Source organism: Musa acuminata, chromosome BXJ1-7 (assembly GCF_036884655.1).
Source record: "Musa acuminata AAA Group cultivar baxijiao chromosome BXJ1-7, Cavendish_Baxijiao_AAA, whole genome shotgun sequence".
Lineage (NCBI taxonomy): Eukaryota > Viridiplantae > Streptophyta > Magnoliopsida > Zingiberales > Musaceae > Musa > Musa acuminata.
The window spans coordinates 42,728,013-42,750,530 of NC_088333.1; the positions used below are offsets into that span (position 1 = coordinate 42,728,013).

General features: G+C 36.2%; 1 protein-coding gene across 3 annotated transcripts; it reads right to left on the bottom strand.

Annotated features, from left to right (window-relative positions):
* Nucleotides 1-1,117: 1,117 nt before the first annotated feature.
* On the bottom strand, nt 1,118-21,601 carry LOC135679563 (ATP-dependent RNA helicase SUV3, mitochondrial-like). 3 transcript variants are annotated; one of them, XM_065193446.1, is made up of 17 exons: nt 21,399-21,601; nt 18,052-18,172; nt 16,289-16,410; nt 16,016-16,206; nt 14,585-14,725; nt 13,236-13,358; nt 12,314-12,388; nt 11,104-11,272; nt 8,006-8,118; nt 6,869-6,949; nt 5,974-6,039; nt 3,293-3,357; nt 3,138-3,183; nt 2,933-3,049; nt 2,495-2,586; nt 2,297-2,401; nt 1,118-1,696 (listed from the first exon to the last, which is right to left on the bottom strand). In XM_065193446.1, the coding sequence occupies exons 1-17, from the start codon at nt 21,454-21,456 to the stop codon at nt 1,657-1,659; spliced, it is 1,725 nt and encodes a 574-aa protein (XP_065049518.1). In that variant the 5' UTR covers nt 21,457-21,601; the 3' UTR covers nt 1,118-1,656. The 3 variants fall into 3 exon arrangements, with proteins under 3 accessions (XP_065049518.1, XP_065049517.1, XP_065049519.1); XM_065193445.1 differs by having other exon boundaries at nt 12,314-12,391; XM_065193447.1 differs by lacking the exon at nt 6,869-6,949 and having other exon boundaries at nt 12,314-12,391.
* Nucleotides 21,602-22,518: the final 917 nt, after the last annotated feature.

Consider the following 22,518-nt stretch of genomic DNA (forward strand, 5'->3'; position numbering starts at 1 on the left):
TCTCTGCTGATTCAGGACTGTGGAATTGACCTATTAAGTGATATAGATTAACGTGGATTTAATGGACTTGTTCTCACGAAGCAACGTAGAAAAGGTGTTTGATGGACGTTCATGATCTTTTTGGATGTTGATTTTTTGTTGTTTTTAATGGTTTTGGACAGTTTGTACGGGACATCAACCAGTACTATCAGTCTCATTTTATTTTATTGATAGGTTTTTTATTTTTTTGTGTATGCTGATTGGTTTTTGATTAAAGTCTTTGTGAGCGATGTAAAACATCGAGCGTGTATGATGCCAAAGGCGTCACGGTGAAACCTAGATAAGTTCGAGCAATATTTTTAGTATCTAAAAGTGCAATGACAAAGAGTGGATGAAGTTAAGCAATAAGTTTCGAGCATGAATAACTTGAAGTGCAATGACAAAGAGCGGATGAAGTTAAGCAATAAGTTTCGAGCATGAATAACTTTATGAGTGATAGTTATCTCATGGTGGGGCATTTGATGTTTTTTTCATCGTGAGAATATTCGGGATTCTCATTTGGTGGGTTGGGTTTTATCGACACACCTTAACACATTTATTTCATTGTCTTTGTCGTAGTAGATTTATTTCGAGTTTTTCTGACTCACGTATTTTAAGTGCATTTGACCTTATGTCTCCGTCGTAACGAATTTATTTTAGTGTCGATTGAGTTTTTCTAACTCACACATCTTGGACACATTTGACTTTACAATTTCATTGTAGTGAATTTATTTCGGTACTGATCGAGTTTTCTTAACTCACACATCTTGGACTTATTCGATCTTGCACTTATGTTATAGCATATTTATTTTATCGATTCGGTTTTCTCGACTTACGCATCTCAAGCACATTAAGCCATGCACATTAAGCCAGTGCAGATATAACTTGTACAATTCGATTACATTCGACCCTTGCATCTCTATCGTAATATATTTATCTGGGTCAAGTTTTCCTATCTCGCGTGCATTCCACTTTGTGCTTGTGTTCCTTTGCTTATTGATAGCATGCACCTCTAAGTTCCACAGGCACAAAAAGTACATAAGCATCATCTATATCTATTTGATACAGAATAATAGCTGAATTGCCTACAAAAATATGATTTGAATGACAAGAAAGGCAATTGTTTCAATAAATTAACTTCAATCAAAACAACAGTTACATAGAATTTCCAGCATTCCGTAGATTTAGATGTGCACAACCAATACAGGATCCATTTCCTTCATCCACTTGCCTTGCATCATGATCGAGCTCTTCAATTTACCCGACTACTTATTGCATAATTTTACATTTAGAATAACTGTTGGTATCTTGCATGTTTCCTCATTCAAGTCATCTCATAACCTGAAACACACATTCAATACCAACTAGTTGACAGTTATTGAATGAATTAGCTATAATTAGTTACGACACATATTGTCACTGAATCTGTACAATGTTTCCAGGAGTTACATTTGAGTGTCCGTAACTGCATCTGAATCTTCACGGAATGATTTCTCTGCTAGACACCATCTATTGGTAGATTTGGCTTGCTATATCACTGATTATATGATTGTGATGCATCATCTGTGGTTGGAGATGCAGGAGTTGTCACAAGACAATGCACCGTAGTCATAAAAAGGTTCAATCTTCCACTGACCCTCATGTAGACTCCACTTTGATTTGTGGGAAGTATTTATGCCTGATCAATATCCTCAAAATCAGTTTTAAATTATGCTGCATTTTCATTGCAATTGTAATACAGGTAAAAATGACTCTAACAAAGAAGAAGAGTCTGACAACATGCTTCTGTGTTTAGAATATCATAAAGCTAAATTTGGTGATGAAACAGGCTTCTTGAGGAATGCATAAGATAAAATTTTGCAGCAGCATTGGAAAGTTTTAAAACACTGCTTACAACTGGAAACAAGAGAACATGCATCTAAAGCCATTTTAATAAAAATGTCATGGCAGGACGTTCAGATGATAAGTGATAGGAAGTCAAAAAATATGCATCCGTGATATAAATGTAGTGATGAAACAGGTTTCTTTTGGCAGCAGCATTGGAAAGTTCCAGAAAAATACTGCTAACAAAAGGAAACAACAGAACATGCATTTAAAGCCATTTCAACCAAAATATGACATGGCAGGATGTTGAAGATGGTCAGTGATAGAAAGCTGAAAATTCCATATCCATGATGAAAGGCTCACGGCATAGTTTGAGAAAATAGAGAGAAACAAAAGCAAAAGTAGGTAACAAGTATAATCACATAAACACAATTCCTAGTGGTAAAGATCTTACAGCATGGAAGACTGGATCCTTTGTTGCAGAAGAAGTGAGTTATGCTGATAATTTCCCTTTGCTTGCCGCTGCCATCCAAGTCTCTCCAGAAACTCTTCAATTAACCTGAAAGTATTTTATACAATAAATTCTATTTCTATCATACAAATGTTGGCAAAAAAAAATGTCAACAGAGTTGAAGGCTAGTCTTGTGCTCACAAGCTACAGATTGCCTTCTGGGAGGAAGCCACTTCACGGTCTGGAAATGAATCTTCCATTCGGAAACTCAACCAAACATACAAATCCAGCACCTAACCAGGAGTGATATAACATAAGTTGTACCCAAAAAAGATGATTCTGCATGGAAGCACGCTAATTATTTCTGGGCTTTAGATGTTTGATATCTATGACCAGCTATTGACTATAATCATTTTGTATAATGGCTAACTGTTCGAACTTCAAAAAGGAACACAATTTTAGTCTAGGAAGAGATTGAAGTATCATGACTTTCAAAATCAAATGCTTTCTCATCACACTATTATTGTTTTACCCCAAAAGTTCAGTTAAATAAATAACCACTCTACCATATTCTGCAGTACAAATTAAAGAAACAAGAAAAATTAAATGGTTTACAAAGAAAATATGGACGACACTTACCTTGTGAACGGATTCAAGTTCCTTCAGAGCATTGTGTGATTTTGGTACCTCGAGCGTTCCAGGTGTAAATATCTCTCTGAGGCGAACAACACCCTTCTTTGCATAATTTTCTGCAAACTTATTTTTCCAAACATGTCTGGGGTGTCAGTTTTCCAATCTCAAATTGAGTCAGTATTTATGAGATGTGGAAGATAATCATCATTACCTGTGTTAAACCCTGGGCTGCAATATCATCATTCATGTCAACAGGACTGCGAAACAAGATGTTGCAGTTTTATCATTCAGTATCAAGAATATTAATTATTTGAAGACCAAAAGTTACATTGCAGGAAGTTAAGAGAGAATTTCTGATAGTATTACCTGATGCAGAATAGATACTTGTCATAAAGTCCAAGGGGCAACTCATCAACAACAGCTGCAACTTTCTGTTGTCAAATGATGGATCAAGTAATGTTATATAAAGCTAAAAGAAAATCTAAATCAAGTGAAAGATAGACATTCCTCCGCTGCAATGAGTTATTAAATAACTCATTAGGATAGTAACAAATTGATATTGCTACATACTACACCATTGTTTAAAAGTTGGAGTGTCACAGCCACACAAGAGCTTGCAAGCATCTGTACGCAGGACGTCTTTTGAGGTCCATCTCAATGCAAAACAGTGTCATAACCCATGGTTGACAATACCTCGTGAATCCAAAAGGTGACAAATGTGTGCCTTATTGGCTTAAGGAATATGAAGGATACAAAAACCCCATGATTCTTTAAATAATCGATCAGACCAGTATGTACTGACCAATATTTATTGGTCTGATAATCTGATTAAGTACCTATATTGAAAGTTTGAAACATATATAATTTGCTTTTATTATTTTATTCACTGATACCAAGTGGTAAAGTTCAATATACCTTCTCCTTGGAATGCTCTTTGGGCAAAAGATAAAACCGTGTAGCCCATAGTCCAAAGTGGATAACACCTCATTGGCCCCGTGCTCAGGTCTGACAAACAAGGCAACTTGTCAACATGGATACCATATAGCACTGTTCCACTCGATGATAATAGGGTACACTAAAACCCCCTCATATACCATTTGTGGCTAAATATTAGACTTAAGCAATCTCAATATAAGGAATCCACAATAAACATCAATAGTGAAATTCACTAATCCTTACCAAATCCAATTTTCTTCTCCTAGAAAAATTGGCCCATCTAGGGAGACTACCAGCGTGCATGCCTTATGACATGCCTCTTCACCGACGTTACTAATAAAGCATCTTTGATGGTAATTCTTACCCAGCAAGTACATTGGATAGTGATCTAATCATCCTGTCAGTTCCATCATATGGCAGCACAAAAAAGTATATGATAAATTTACCCAGTGAATAGCTCTCAAAAGTCAGAAGTATCTGTGGCTAGAATAAGATTTGAGTTTAAAGGTGTAGGCTATGAGCAAAAGGGTTGAATGTCCAGTGTCGGATGACAAAATTTTCTACATAGACTCGGGTATATACATAATCTTGAAAATTTTCACCATAAGTAACTAACCACAATAAGCATTATTGCAGATGAGAACTTTATTAATAGTTCTCCAAATAGTCTTGCTTCAGAAAAAAATTCATAAAATAACCTGCTGAAAATCAAATCATAGATTGAGCTTCTGAAGTGGAAATAGATGGACTTGTCTTTATGAACATAGTAAAGGCCAGGTGAAACAGATACATAGGCCACTTTGGCCTCATAACTAATAAAGCAATTTGGCCCATCTTACATATGATGCTCTTAAATCATGACGAAGGACTTTGTTTTTTAGAATGCTCAACCATGCAATGAGCCATGAGGTGACAAGTTTGTAGGGGAGAGAACAATGTGCGGATGGAAGTTTGTTCTCCCTCTTTCTTCCTTTTCTCTTTCAATTGTAAAGCCAGTATCAAAATGGTGACATGTGGATGGTGCATACTCATCCAGTTGACATAAGACATGGCATCAACAACTTAATTTTCCACAAAAACTTCATCTAATTATCATGGAAGGATCTCATATCACTCCTGCTTGTAAAGAGAAGTTGATAAATGCCGACAAATGACTTGAAATCAGCATGAGTAGTGCCATCAAAATTAAAATACTTGATCACCAGTACCTAATAATGATGTAAAGAATTAGGTGAACAGATAAATTCCAATGGGTATTATCCCGTGCTTGTTTACAGCAAATGAGGCCAAACTTGGCTGCTCTTGTCATTGTGATTAAAGATTGGCTTCCTATGGTCAGATGCTCTAATTCGGTCATATGCTGTAATTCATAATCATTTGAATTTTTCCCAAAGATCTACAAATTAACTTACAATAAATAGATAAGATTTCCCAAGAAAAGAAGGGCCGATATGTACTCTTTTGCAGTCAATTTGATATGACAGATCACTGGGTTCAAATAGATGGAAAGCAGCATTCCAGTGGCTGAACCTTTGATCTCAAGGCAGCATCAACATCACATTGATGTTGAGAATCAGAATTAACTTAAACAAACTACACACCAGACATCTCCTAATGGAGCTAACGTCATATCTTGCTGCTAGATATTTAGACAAGTTATAACAATGTGACATCTAGAGATTAAAGTTAATGTAACAATCTCATCATGAAGTTTTTTCTTTTTTATGTCATCATGAAATTAGAAAAGATAAAATAATTATTGTTATTTGTTAGTATCATAAGAAAAGGTGGAGCAAGACCTAAACAGTTCTTAATAGAAACTATAAATAAAGACTTAAATATTCTTAACTAAATACATGAATTTTTACAGATCCCAATGATGGGAAAAGATTCATATAGCTAACCCCAAATAGTTGGGACTTATGGCTTTGTTGTTACTTGTTAGTGTTGTTGCTGGTTGATGCTGTAACTTCTAAAATTATGATCTAATTAATTCTAATTAATTCTTTTCATTATCTTGAAATGCTACATTATACTATATAACTATAAAACACAAATATGATAAGTGTTTGCAGTAAGTGTTTGCAGAGCTCTCATAGAAGACTACTTACTAGCATTTCCTCGCAGTCAGCAATGAAGTAATCTGGAGAAAGTTTTGCCTTCTCTAAGAATTGTTCCTGCACTGGATAGTTGTAAAATTAAAAACTAACATTGTTTATAACCATATCTGCAATCAGTGCTGGTTGTTAAGTAATTAAATCAAATGTACTTGAACAACATATTAACAAAGGAAGTTAATAAGAATATATCAATCACAGTTATGGATAAATCCCCGGTAAGAAAAAAAAACTATTCTCTTATTGTCCCAGAGTTACAAATTATTACATGAATTAGGGAGCATGACATTTCACAACTAATTAACAGTGAAAACTAAAAGGAGATGGCTTTAGCTAGAAATTCAGCTGGTTGAACAAACGAAAACTTCATCATTCTTTGAGCTAGATAACATGACATCCAAGCATCATAATTTATTTTATAAGGCAACAACTACTGAGATCAAACCATTACAGTAAGTGTCACTTGGAAGATGCAAAGACACATGTATAACTACTCTCAACAAGTAAAAGCAAACAAGAAAGAAAAATAAATAAATATATCTTAGTGGAAGTCTTATAACTGCACAGGGAAACTTATTGTGTTTTGACTGAAACTTATATTGTTGCTCACAGCTTCACAAACCATCATAACTACATGAATTTATTCGCACTAATTCTTAAATTTCCCAAACAACAATACTGATAAAAAAATAAAACAACAAAATTTCTGAAGCATTTATTTCAACTAGACCATGCTGCAAAATAATCCATACTTGAATTGCAGCTATGTGCCCTGCTGTAATGCCTATGGATTCAGAGAATCTACCATAAACCAATTTCCTGAACCCCTCATCCAAACCCTAAAAGGTACTAAGAGACAAAAATGCTGAGACTCGAGAACTTTACATACCAGTATGCCATGGAAGCCCATTCTTGAATGTAATCGTGAGTATAAAGACAAAAGATCAAATGTTGGAAACAGTCCAGCACGCTGCAGAACAAAAGACAACCTCTAATGAAATTAACAACCATACAAGATATCAATGATATTACTAAATACTACTCAATAGGTGATGTATAAAATCACCAAGTCAAAGTTATTCCACACCATTTTCTAATGGATCAACCTTTTTGGGTTTTTCCCCTTAGTTTGTCCTGACTTTGCCCATTTTCCTTCCACATGTTAGTTTAAATCCCATTGTGCCCAACACCTATGGGGTCGTTTGGTTACCGTCCATTTCAGTTAGTAAAAACAAGGCATTAGGATTCTAAATAAAAGACCTAATTCAGAATGGAAAATTTTTTGCAAAATATGCTTTTGTAAAAGATAGTTTTAACTTTTAATAGTTACTAATTTAAGTTCAACCATCAAGGCTCAGATTTTTTTCCCTATGAAGGAAGCAAAACTTGTGGTTCTAGGTTCTAACCAATCAATACAAGCAGACATATTAACAATATAAGTTAGGTCCATTTCAAGAAATCTTGACCATGGGCATGTCAGGTTCATTTCAGCCTTAGGTACCCGTACTAATCCGATTCATTAACCCAGCTGGTTGACACTCATGCACATGATTCTAGTTTCTTATTATGGAACTCATCATAACCCACATGCTCTTGATGCAATTCCTAAGAACACACACACACGAGAAAGAAATAACATTTAGATGACTGTCATATGCAATCTTTTCCGAAAAATTAGCTTTGAATTTTAAAGTCTAAAACTCATTGAATAAACAAATGCCAATACCAGACAAAGAATATTTATGTAAATTATCCCAATACCAAAAAAAAGACATCTATTCCAATATGACACCTCTAGCATGAGGTTTCAGCTTACATCAGGAAGCCGCATTTTTATAATCAGAAATGAAACACTACATAAGCTTTTCAAAGAATAAATGAAATTAAGATGCAATCAGAAATGACAACATTAGAATGCATGCACATACACATAAGATATCAGAAAGAACACTCCTAAAAGTTGCCATGGCAGTTTAAAGTCCCAACATTTTAGGCTGATTTAAAAAACTATGGCGAAAAGAATTACCTCTAAAAGAGGAGAAGAAGATTCCAAAGATGAATGGAGCAAAGGTAAATCTTCAGCATCGATGCAGGTCACTTCACCACTAGAAAAATTTGAACCATACCTTCCAGCCCTCCCTAAAACAAGTAACTCAATATGTCATGAAATGCATTAGGCACATTAAACAAAAGAGCTACACATATTTTGAGATATAGTCTTTTAGGAAATTAAGCCATTAATGATGGATGTTGCCAACAGATTCATCAAGTTGCAAACAGACATGTTTTGAAATCAACAAGTCAATACATTCACATGTAGGCAGTAATATGGGAAGCTGCAACAATTATATAAAATAATTGACTGGTTCAGATGAGCCATTAAGAAGTGTGGATCACATGGCAAGCAAGTAACCCTACTGGAGGCTGTGATCAAAGTTCAGGTGTACATGAGATGATGACACATATACTAGCAATTGAATTCTCCAAACACATCTGAGGATATCATATTCAAAATCCAAATAATCTGATTTGTACAAGATGGATGCCAATCATATTCCTAGAATAACATCTTTTAACAATTTTCTTTACTTTACTGACACCTCTTCTCATTTGCTATATGATGATGGTCTTTTTTGTCAACCTACTGAGTTGCATGAAAGGAGCTGTTCTCACCTTCACACTCTGCCTAAAACTACCCCTCAGAGATGAGAAGCTTCGAGTGTGAATTGACGTGAGAACTTTTTACTGCAACCACAGAAGGAAAGCACCAGGAATATGCCTAGTGTGACACCCCTCTAACCAATGATTTAAATAGATGCTTGGGCGCTCGCCTAAGCGCTCGGGTGAGGCGAGACGAGGCCTGAGCGCCTCATGTGTGGACCAAGCGGTGCGCTTCAATGAGGTGCTGCCTGGGTGCTTGCTCGAACCCAGGCACTGGGAGCTTCGGTCAAGCGCCCAGTTCAATTAAGCGAACCGAACCGATTTAAGTCTGATTCGATTTGTAGTTTCTTACCTCAAAAGCCATGCTTCACACTTGCGCGACCCCGAGGAACCCTAGCGTTGCTTCTGCCTTTGCCGCTGACACTTTCTACCATTGCCTTCGCCGCAGATGCAGCAAACTGAGCCTTCCTATGTTGTAGACGGACAAGTTCAACGACACCCGTAGCTTCCTTCCATTGTCGAGAGAGTGTACCGCAGGTTCCTCCGCCATCGACGGACGCCCTTTGGAGCTTACGTCGCTGCCGCTGCTACTGTCTGCAACTTTCATCACTGTCGCTGCTACTGTCCGCAGCTTTCGTCGTTGCCACCACTACTGTTCGCAGCTTTCACCACTGTGACTGCTGCTGTCCACAACTTCCCTCGCTGCCGCTGCTACTGTCCACGGCTACCGCCACTATCGTTGTTGTCGTTCGCAGCGCTGCCACAACTATCTTAAACTAATCCTCCACCGATGCTACTATCTCCCTCTGTTACTGCTAACATTTTTTTCTCTCCCTTATAACTTTAAGTAATATACTGTTAACAATATATGTTTAATTTAATATCATATTTTTTATTTAAATAATTATATTTTAAATTATATTATATATTTTTATATTTTAATGAATATTTTTTTTCTTTCCCTCTAACTTAAGTAATATACAGTTAATAGTGTATTTTTAATTTAATATAATATTTTTATTTAAATAATTATATTTTTTAATTATATTATATATTTTTTATATTTTTATATTTTAGAGTGTCTCGTTTTACTCAGGCGAGCGCTTAGTGCTTTTTAAATCACTGCCTCTAACAACTAAGTCAATATTTACAAGTAATAACAGTATATGTGGGAAGTAAAGGAAAAAAAGATGATAAAAAGAGAGAGAAGGAAGCCGAAGAATGATCAAGATAACTAGAATGCCTTACATATGCACCAATTTAAAGCCGGGCTCCTCTTTTGACCTCCCCTATGTGTGAGTCAGAGCAGCCTCTATTGACATATTTCCTTCTGCCCAGATTATTTCCACCAAGCTCACATGGGAGATAGTCCAACAGTAGTGTGGTGGAGCCACTCAATGGTTGTTGGCTGACCTGGCCATCATCCAGGTGTGTTTATCCTTAAAATTAACAAGATTTACTGGAACTTTGCTTCTTCCTTAAAATTAACATAGGCATGTGAGCCATTTCTATAAGTTAAAGATGGAGGAGATTCTTTCACTGACTACCTGGCCTTGCACAGCCACCTGCTAACTTTGCAGAAGCACCACCGAGAACAGCAACCACCTCTACCAGTGACACTTTATTAAAGGAATCTATGCCAATACATCCTGCAAGCTCAATTCGCCCCTTATCTCCATGTGAATAATCAAGAAGATCAAAATGGTTAGACATTGTGGTTGGAACTAGCCGCCACATGCTAGTGTATCAAAGAATTAAACATCATCAACAAAAGAATCCACCTCCATAGCAAAATGTACTAATACCAAATCACTGAGGTTGTTCCTTCAGACAAAGGACCACCCACCATAATAATGTCATATTCATAAGCTCCCTCTCTTATCTACACTGTCTGCCAATTATGACCTTTCTCTCCAATTATACTCCTCTCTTCTACCTCTATTTCTTCGGAAGAGAATTTACAGCTTCATACATTCTCTTGAGATATTGGATCAAATGGGACAGTGTCCATTAATCTGCAAACATAAGTCCCTCCAATCTCTAAAGGTTCTTTTGTCCATTATCCTGATTCCACAGCCACTAGCATGGGAGGGTGTAACTTCCAATAACTCTTACATGGTGCATTTACTTGATTAGAGAACTGATGAATATAAGGCTTCCAATATTCCAGGCATTATCACCAACCTAATGCTATTCAGCTAAAGCATATTTTCCCTAGACCTTCTGGTAAAAATTCCACATTTAATATTCTTGGTTGATAAGCAAGATACAAAAGCACATACTAAACAGTAAATATCATGTAATCACTTCAATAAATGCTGAAAACAATTCTGTGTATTATACTAAAATACTAGCATAACCAAACTATTTCCTTTCAATTTGCCATGTTATGCTTGGATGAAAATACAGTCATTATTATCTCAGAACTAAAATGAATATAAAAAACTAGATAATAAGTGATACCTGCAATCTGCTTGATTTCTGGGATTGTGAGTTTTCGGGTATATTGACCATCAAACTTCTTCAGAGTTGAAAAGATGATCCTAGATATGTTGAGATTGAGACCCATTCCAATGGCATCACTCGCTACAAGAATGTCAAACTTGCTGCTTTCATCATTGAACATCTTTGCCTGCAAGCTTCAAGCATTTCAATTCGTTGGTAACAAATAGAACCAACAACTAAACACAATAAATAGATACACTATGCAATGAACATCTTTGCCTGCAAGGTTCAAGCATTTCAAAAGGCTGAAATCAAATAGCACCAGCAACTAAACACAATATGTAGAAACATTATGTGATGTGGTAAAATGTTGTTCAAATGACACTTATGTCTGCCATCAAGATTGTCTTATGAATATCAGTATCCAAAAATTCATAACTTTCATGGTATAAATCTTTTAGGTATAAGTCAGGTCCTGATATAAGCAAGAATTTAGCATATCTTACCATGACATGATTATTTAACATAAAGGAGGAAGGTCAAAGAAAAGCAGGATTAGCAAAACTAGAGTGAATGAAATAATGTATATCACATTCTTTAGGTTCACTTGAAGAATGGCAATTTTTATTTTTGTTTTGTTATAATTCCTCACAGCTAGATGACCTATTTCTGTTTGAAGGATAGTGTTTAATATGGAATTGGATATTTTAATTATTTTCTAAAACTTTTGTTTAGTTGAATGCTTAAAGAGGACACCAGTCAGCTCTTAGATCAAGTAGATAATACACTCCTTGAGCTGAAGGCAGTGAACTAGAATCAGGCCACTGAGTTCTGGTTTGCTGCATCATGTTATCTGATAACATGCCAAGCTATGAGCAAAGGCATGTTAGCAACAATATACATGTGAAGAACGCATAAGGAAAGTTAGCTCTATGAGCACCAAATGTAAGTATGCATCCTTGTTTCATGCCAATGACCTTAGTTATGGAATTTTGGGAAAAAAGAAGCTCAAGCTAAGCAGAAAAAGTTCGAGAGGCTTGTGCTAATTTTCAAGAAACCATACAAAAATAAACAAACATGTCAAAAGAAGTACTGGTTTCAAGTGTATATTCTTTTTAACAAGTTAACTAGAATATGGCACTGCATTTACCATGACACTTTTTTGCTATTTAAACAAAGACATGTTGTTCAGGTCATATGGCAAGCATTAAAAGTAAGGACAGCCCACCTGTTTTGTTCTAGTCTCTGGTGGCAGTGAGCCATAGACAACAGAACAGAGATGTTTCCCTCCAGACTCTACTTTCTTCTACATACCAATAAAAAAGGTGGAGAATGAGAGAGAGTGTAATAGAACACATATAGATAAATGCGATACTGCATTGTACTTTCATTATACATATAGTGTTGTCTTCCCGAAAATATATGAAAAAAAGAGAAATGAATAATATTGCAGAACATTTCTGTAGTTAATAAGTTGATTAGAAAATGTAAACACTTAATATGAACTTGCAAAAGTCATCTTCCGGTGCATTAATAATAAGCATATACATCAGGTATTAAAAAGAGGAACACCTTAAATGACTATTAGAGCAATAAATAAACAATTTGGTGGTTCTTATCCCACTAAAATTCAAATGACAGTAAACAGATGCATGTAACTTATCCCAAACAATTAAATGTTATGCTTGTGGACCTTGTGGTAGTATAATGCATTAGTTGCAATATGTTATGATTAACCAGAATGCTTCTGATGTTGCATTCAACAGAGTTCAATTGCAGTAAAAAGATAAATACGTAGGATCTTACACTCATTGTTATATGATGAATAAGTTGCAATATTTTATGATGAATCAATTTAGTTAAACAACATATACCATGCTTTTGGATTAAAAATTAAATCTGGCGAATGATGTAAATAAGACCATATATCAAGGTGTGCAAAACCACCCAAGTGCTTAAATAATTTAATTATTTGGAAAGTATAGCAAAATATGCATAAAAAATGCTCTAAACATCCTAGTTTATCAACTTGAATGCAAGGCACAAGTTAAAGAAAACAACCTAATTGTGCTGAACTTGTAATATTATGGTTGATATAGTTACCTTCTATTGCACAAAAATTAAATAGTTATTAAAAATTTAAAGGTGACCTTTAGCTTATATATCTCGCGTCGTGAGAAAGTCACAATACAATCACCATTTCTGATGTTGGAGAAAGAACCAAGCGGAAATTTCAAAGGAGTCAGTGGAGACAACCTCTCATAATATTGAACCTGAGCATAGATGAGGAAAAAAATTGTAATCTATCAAAGAAGTTACATACACCCTAAGAAATCTGCAAAATCAGTAAATATTTAAATGATGCTGGTAAAGGTATATTTAAGCATACTATTTTGGTTTAATTGATATAATATTGACAAAGGACTAGAATGTCAACTGCATTGTGATTCATTACAGTGAAGAAGAAAAAGGATAAATAGTTTAAGCAAATAATACAACTGATACAGTGGTTATAAGGGCACACAAAGTACAAGCAACAAATAATGAACGGACTTCTCAAGCACCCCATAGACTAGCAGCATCCATACTCAAGAAATCAAACAGAAATGGAGAACATGAAGGATTGGGTGCATTTCTTTTCATTGCTGAAATTTCCTGATTACATAAATTGTTTAATAATTTGAATAGGTAATTTCTCTTCAGTGGACAAACCTTGGTGCCTCAATGAAGTTCAACTTCAGAAGTTGTTCCTAAATGACCATAGTACCCAGGATTCATATCTAGTAACAACCTCTTTGCTTGCAGGGGTAAGGCGACATATATTGGTCTTCCCAATACCTTGCATTGGCAGAGCATATGCAAGGCAGAGCCTCATATGCTACATCCTTAGTTCACTTCAATGAGAATACTGATTAAGTAAACAATTCCAAATAATGTCTAGTGGTGTGGCATGAGTAGTATAATTAGTAAACATCAAACACGATGAACAGTTAAGACGGTTAAAAGGATGAGATCTTGTATATCAAGAAATTTAAACTGAAAACAAAGAGATGGTAAATAATCTAATAACACCCATGAACTAGATCTTAGATTTGATTACTATCAACTCTTTCTGAAGAAGTAGCAAGAAATATTATGGTGTTTCAATTCCAAAGTGAACCTGGATTCCCAATCATAACAATTCACTTGCTAAATCTCAAAACACCAAATTTTCCACAATAATCATTAAAGTGAAAATGTTACATCTACATCTATTTTATATAAATAGAATATACTGACTTAGAGTCAAAATTAATCTTGGGAGGACATCTGCAACACACACAAACTAGAAGGGTTAAACATGCAGTTAAAAGTTAAAACCTTCAATGCTATGACCATAAAGCATATGAAATTCGTTAGGCGAAATGAGATCATCAACTATAATACTAAGCATACCATTTATCTGTGGTATAAGGTATCTAATAGCTAAGTATCTAATTATATTAAACAACTAAATAACCTTTATCACATCGCCAGTCACTTCAATTATTCTTTGAACAAGAGGAACTGCTGCAGGATCTCCACAGAGATGAAGTTCATCAGCAGAAATCCCTAATAGTGCACGCGTAAATGAAAATCCCCTTGTTCTACACCCCACCATCTAAAATACCAAAGTAAAAGATTAAATTAAACAAAAGTCAAATATAGCATATAAGAACAAGTAATTTCTTCTTATGGTTGTAAAACCCAACCAACAAAAAAATACTAGGAATCTTATAAAACAACTAAAAATTTTCTACTGATCCTGATTACATTTACATGAAAATGATATTTCATCGACAATAACAAACACGATAGTTTCTTTCATATTAACAAAGGCTGAAGAGATCAAACAGAAAAAAAATGAACTTTCACTAATAAGTTATGTTTAAGCTGTAAGAGAAAATACCAAAGCGTCAAACTCTACATCATGCTGACTTTCTGTAGGAGTTTTATGTGCCAATTGCAAGCTCCATTGGCTTGCATGGCTCAGTGTTATATAAACTAACATGGACCCAACTAAGTTTATCAATAGATCCTGGAAGATGACAAGGTGCATGTTAGTCTAACATAGCATGGCATGACTCCACACACATTATTCAGACCTTTGATAAGCACGAACATAAGAAATTTTAAAAAATATGGCTAATCATGATTTGGATTAACTAATCTGAATTGGGATACATAAAAACTTATCCTAATTTGTCCATTTTTTTAACCTCATCAATTTGAGACCAAATTTGGCCATCCAAGGTGGGTTAAACCAAGATTTAGCAATTTATATATCAGGGGCCATCATAGGAAAGCATCTTACATATGTTTATTGTTTAAAAACAGAAATATATTATTATGGGCATCAAATAGATCCACAATTTTGTAATTAACTTTTATATTTGTAATTTTTTGTCAAATATTTCAAAAAAAGATCAGCTGATTAAATTTTAATATTTACTAATCGTTAGCTGCTCTGATTGGACCTCTGGATCACTTAAACTGGCCAATGTGGATATTATTAATGATAAGTCTCGATCCTGTTCACAATATGTAGCCCTTGATGACAAACCAATCGATTACATATCTTAGTATATAGCCCTCAGATATTGATAGTTATTCTGGAATCTAAACTAGAAGCCTATAATAAGCAATAAAAATATTAGCCAAGATCAAGGTTCGTCTTATCGGTCCATACCGGTATACCGACATATGGTACATGAGGACATACCAATATACTGCATGTACTGATTCCCTATTAGACCACATGTACCACTCATACTGAGCAGTACGCCATGATATGGTGAACCTTGCCTAAGATGATAGTAATGGTAAAGATAGTATATAAATCCAGAAATTTGATGCAAAAGAGTGTCCTCATGCTTTTAAGTTAAAAATAACTAGAAATTGCAACACACACCTGGATTTCATCAACAACAGCACACTGATATTCACTGGTTACATCAGCCATTTCAACAGTTACTGAGCTGTGCCTAGCACCATCAACGTCCTCTCTTTCTTGTCCAGTAATCAGATTACAAGGAACATTTGCTTTATTTAACCTTTGTGCCACCTCCCATGCCAATAACCTTAGAGGTCCACAATATACTCCTTCAACAAATTACAATTCTATATAAATTTAGTTTCAGTGCACACGAACATATAATTTAAACAGAAAATAAGATTATAGCACCTGAGGAGCTTGATTCTAAACGCTTGAGAGCATTATGAGTTTTCCCACTATTTGTAGGTCCAACGTGCAAAAATATATTCCGTTTCTTTCTCCGAGCAAGCGGATACCATGTATGAGGATGACTGCAATCAAGTACAAATTCAGGAATGATACTTCCTGTCTAAGAATGCTTAATAATATAGGTATTAAGTCACACAAACATGAAAGAAACATATCAATGCTGGCCCATTATGTTGAATTAGTTCCAGTAAGTAACTACGTTAAGTTTGTTCCACTAGAACATGGGTGGCAAGGGGTCGAGATAGAACAGCCTTGCTAAATACATCAATGGAACTCTGTACATTTAACCCTCCCCAAGACCTATATTAGCAGAAAGAATTTTCATGTACCATGCCACCATTTCTTGGTTCAGAATCTTCAGATGCATCCAAAATGTTTCATTCATTGATTCTGTGCAAAGCTGTTTTACCGCCACAATATATGCTAGATAAAGTGCCATAAATATCCCTATTATGTCAACTGATACCAAACCTAGACCAGGAATTTCCTAGCTATGCAGATGTGTCTAAGCAGAAAGGACAACAACTAAAAGTTGTATGGAACCATGAGCGAGCATCCTAAACACACAACCTTACTATATGTTTAGAATGTAGGTACTGAAACTCATGAGCTATATGCAATACTGACGCATCCTGATGTTTTATGTTCAAAATCAAAAGGTCAAGCACTGCATCCTGAGAAAAATAAAATGGGTAATGAAGTGGTCTACATCTTGTACAATATCTTTCTTAAAACATGGTAGCTATGCCACAAAAGGTAAACAAACTATGTATTATTGCACAGACACAAACAAAGTGCTATGCTACAAGTACAATGAATGTTGGAAGAAAATAGGAGAATGTTACTGAAAGCAGCACAATGAAGTGAACAAAGAACATAGAGAATAGCAGAATGGAAAAATAAAACTCAGAAGCTTAACAACAGATACCCAATTTTTGTTGGTCTTTTTGGCTAACCTTTAGCTTCTAAACAACACAGACTGAATGTAGTTCAAAAATTCTTGACCTTCATGAGGAGAAACCAAAAATTAAGAGCACAAGATGGAACAAACTCTATCATATACAAAGTTGAACTATGTTTAGATAATAAAAGGACCTAAGATTCTTTAAATTATCTAAAATCCAAAGTCTCACGCCTATCCAGTAAGTTGTAAACCAGGCCAAATTATTTCTATAAAATAGATTCTACATCAAAAATAGAATATGTTCTTTGGGAGTTTAAACACACACCTATAACAGCTAACAACTTTCAGAATAAATTCTAGCAAGGACACTAACATTGAGAAGTACAATAATCAAGTAGACAAAAGATGACAAAATGAAAATTTGTTCAAGTATATCAGTGGGAAACTAATAAACAGAGAAATGGGGAACAAGGAATCCACGGTCATGTGGAGAACAAAGAAAATTTAGCAACATTAGAAGCTACAAGGAAAATCTAGAAAGCATCCGAATTGCAACAAGCTGTATTCAGTAGGAACAATTAGCTAAAAATCTTGTAAAACTGAACCTACATATGGCTGCAAGTCCACAAGGCTAGTCATGGAGAATAAACAAGTACAAAAGGCAACTGAAGTGAACTAGACAATAGGGGTGGTAGGATCATGAGATTGTGCCTCACTAAATAACAAAATAAAACTGAAATTCACATAAAAAACTTGCTGAAAATTTTCCAATAATGCTAAACATGCAGAAAATTCTTACGTCAAGTCAGTCAAGTCAAACTTCCCTGAGCTCTGGAAACTGCTCAAACACCTCAAACCAGAAAAAGCATGTAAACGTAATTGGAAATCCAACTTCAGGAAAATAGAGCAAGACATGCTATCTGCAAAATACATACCATATTCAACTAAAATAATTCATAACCTTGCAATTTAGCTACAAACTAAAGCCTAAGATACTTCCGTTCTCAAGAAAATAAGGAGATTATTATATCTACAACAACAGCAACAATAACACCAATGCCAAACCCAAGGCTGGATGAAAAAATGGTCAGATTTCATTAGGCCACACAGTGTGGAACTGTTCCAGAACTAACAAGAACAAAATCATTTTTAGGGTAAAAAATTGACTATAAAAATATTTTTAAAATGTTCCAAGCATCTTCAACGGCCAAAATAAGAAAATTTACACCTCTAGATACAGAATAACCTATACAAAATTCGAAGAATATTCTTACTCAGTTTTTATATATCAAATTTATCATAAGAACTTAATTAGGTTAAATGGAAAAGTTATATTGGTATTTGGAACATGTGTTCTCTTGACAAAAGCAGAATGTTTGGCAAAACACAGTGCATAGACAAAAAAAAAAAAACATGAAGACTTCATTACTTGGACCAAAGAGAATCCTTCCAATTGACATCAAACTACACATAGCTTACCATGCTAGATGCAGTGATTTAAAAAGCACTAGGCGCCAAAAGGCGCCAAGGTCCAAAAACGCCCAAGGCGCTAGGCGCTCACCCGAGCGAAGCGAGGCGCTAAAATATAAAAATATATAATATAATTAATAAATATAATTATTTAAATTTTTAAATAAAAATATACTATTAAATTAAGAAAATCTATTAACAGTATTGAAAATTAATCATTTCAAATAAACTTAATATTAACAGTATACTGTATACCGAGCATGCTGACTGAGAAACAAGGAAGCAGCGGCGAGCGGCGACAACGACAGCAGTGAGCGGCGAGCAACGGCAGCGATAGCGGGAAAGGGAGCGACGAGTAGCTGGAGGCGCGACCGACGACAGCGACAGCGACAGCGGCAAGCAACGGCAGTAGGAGCGGCGAGCAACGGGAGGCACGAGCGGCGACAGAGGCAGCGTTTACGAGCACCGGGAGCAGGAGCGACGAGCAGCGGGATCGGGATCGGAAGTGGCAGTGGCAGCGGCAGCGGGTTAGGGTTGGGTATATCGGTTTAGTTGGTTCAATTAAACCAACTAAACCAACCGAACCAGACCTAAAATCCTGGTTCGATCGCCTTGGTTTACCCAGGCGCTCGCCCTAAGCGCCCAACGCCTGGGCTCGGGCGAGCGCCCAGGCGACGCCTGTTTGAAGCGCGCTGCCTGGGAGATTAGCGAGGCGCTTGGGCCTCGCCTCGCCTCGCCCGAGCGCTTAGGCGAGCGCCCGAGCGCCTTTTTCAATCACTAGCTGGATGCATGTATCATAGAAACGTATGGGGCAGCTGACTGTAGAAACATGACATGAATCTGATTTGGCTGTAATAGCTTGCCAACTAATGAATATATGATAATGAACAATCTTATGTTGTAGGTCATCACAAAGATGCTGAGTCTTCATCATTTTCAAATTGGGATGGTCCACCAAATCCTTTTTCCTTAGAATTGGATTGATTGCCATAGTCTTCCTTGTCAATGGTTCCCTACTCATCATATGTTGGGAAGGTTTGCCTTTTGATAAATGTGTCAACATATTCTTTTCATCTAAAATTCTGTTGGAAACAGAACCTTTTAAATAGTTTCCCTTATTACCTAATTCAGGGAAACAAATTTAGTAGAAGTTTTTTTAGCTTACCCCACCTGCGGTGAAGATTCCAGTGTAGCTTTTATTACTACATTGTAAGGCAACAGGATCTGTTGGTGGCCGTCATTCACCTCCTTCCTCTAAAGAAAGCTCGGTATCATTCCCAGCTGCGCTTTCTTATAAATATGGGTAATCAGGCAAAGCTACTAACATGTGTGTTAAGAAACGTTGTCCCATACAAGTCAAGACTCATCGAGTTCGTTATCTATTACATTGTCCAGTGGAACTAATTGGAGCATTTGAACCTAGTGTATAATCTATTTCTACCAATAAAATTCTCATGTGGTCATTTGATTCTTGGTTTTTTGAAACATCCTCCTCTACTTCTATTGATTCTTATCTCCTATGTGATATTATCACCATAACCTTATGGCAGCTTTGGTTCAATCAAAATGATTCCTGCTTTTGCAACCACAAGGCCAGAGCTCCCAGCCTTTGGAGAAAGGTGGTCTCATCCATCGATGATCTCATCCGATATGGATCAAAACCTGAGGGATCTTCTCTTCCAATCCCACACCTCAATATCCCAGTGCCCCATTCCCTCACAACTGACCCATATGTCAACTACAACTACTCTATCACTTGTGATGGCTCATTCAGCCCTGCTTCGGATCATGCAGGTTTCAGCTTTATCATCGGGGAAAACCTTGGAACCCGCCTAGCTGAAGGCACTTTTACCTGCAATGCTGCTTCTCCCCTTCAAGTTGAATGCTATGCCATCCTCAGTGGCTTACAAAAGGCACATGACCTGGGACTTCAACAAATTTTGCTCCGCACAGACTCGCTAAGCTGTGTAAAATTTGTCAATAATGTTAGCTTGGTATCCTAGTACCTCCACTCTTTGTTCCTGGACATCCATAGACTGTCCAGTTCAGTTAATGTCATTAAGGTTGTTCATATCCCCTAGGGAGAACAACAGGAAAGCACATCTCCTAGCTACAAGGGGTTTCTGTTCTTCTAGCAGCAATTCCCTAGGTGTAACTCCCTCCTTGCCTGCTACCATTATAACCAACTCTTTTGATTAAAAAGAATACTTAGTTTCCTTTTAAAAAAAAACTATCTAATCAATTGAATGGCAATATACATATTCCATTTTTTGATGAAGATTCATAATCCATAGTTCGTTGCATAGAAGTGCGCTATGATTTTTAAATGTTGCATGAATATTTCACTCATCGAAAAACGAAAACTCGCAGACAAATAAACTCTCGTAACGCCACACACACACACACACACAGAGTACAGAGAGCAACTACAATCTACAAAGCATCAAGATATCCAATTACGGTATCATTCTTTTCGTTTATAAAAAAAAAGCGAAATCAAAAGTTTTTTTTTTCTTTAACGCTTAATTTACATTGTATCAATAAGACTTAATAACTCAAATCACAAAAAATAAAAAATAAAAAAACCCAAAAAAGGTCCACGGGCAGTGTCTAGAACGCCCTAAAGGAAGAACTCTGCGATTCAGAAGAAGAAAGCTTATCTCTTCGAAACAAAACCTCGTAATTTGGGCGGAGTTGAAGAGGAGAGTCGCCAGCGAAGAAAGGAGCAAGACATCTGCGCGTTCGCTTTGATCTGCGATCCAAGCGAGGTCAAGAAGACATGGCGACGAATAAGTCGGCAGCGGTAGTGGGCCAGGAGAGGTCCAAGGAGGGATGTGAATTGAAGAGAGGAATGGTAGGAAGGAAGGGGAGAGAGTCGCGGCCGTAACTCCACGGGTAGGAACTTCGAATCTTCTTTCGCCGTGCCTGTGGAAGGAGCAACGTCGAGAAAGGCCTACTGACCTAGAGATGCCTATTTGGGCCGCCAATTGCAATCTCCTGGCCCATTGTACACAATCTAGTTCTTCTGCACGTGCATAACACGTGTCCATACACACGAAGTAACCCGCAGCAGATTTGTTCTTTCGGATAAACCGGCTCTTTTGCACGTGCAGTACACGTGAGAATATAATTAAGGCAAGATTATATTATATATCCGAGCAAACTCAGTTAGTTATACTAATGCATTTAATTTCCATTAGCCACAGCCCAATAAAAACTCGTTATGATATTAAAAATATTTTAGATATTTATTTTTTGCATGTATTTGAAAAATGATTAACGTCGATGATCTAAGACGGATGTTAATGTAAATGGCACATGCAAAACGTTTTAGTGTTTCAAGAGGCTGTCAAATATGCTAATTTCAGAAATTACTCGAAAGTCAAGATCACATTTTTTCCTTACGGTTGGGGTCAATCTAAAATATGCAACATCATGTGGGACCCATCTAGAATCGACAATTTTCTTATTCGCACAAATAAATGTAAATAAAATCCTTCACTCAAAATAGATTATTTCTCACGAATTCTCGTGTTTGCACCGATCGAAATGGACTAATTTCATGGAAGGACTTAATGCAAATAACAAAAGAAAAATGGCTGAAATGTAAACTAACACACCGATAGCAAAAGGAAGAAAACGATATAAAAAAGGAGTTGAACAGTGTCAGAGAAAGCATCCAGCCATTCAATGCGATTGCCTTGATCAATGAGGAAAAGGTTGCGGTCATCGCCTCTCATCCAAAAGGGTCTCAGTACTGCCCGCAATTAGTTCCTGTTTTGGTGGTCCATGGAGA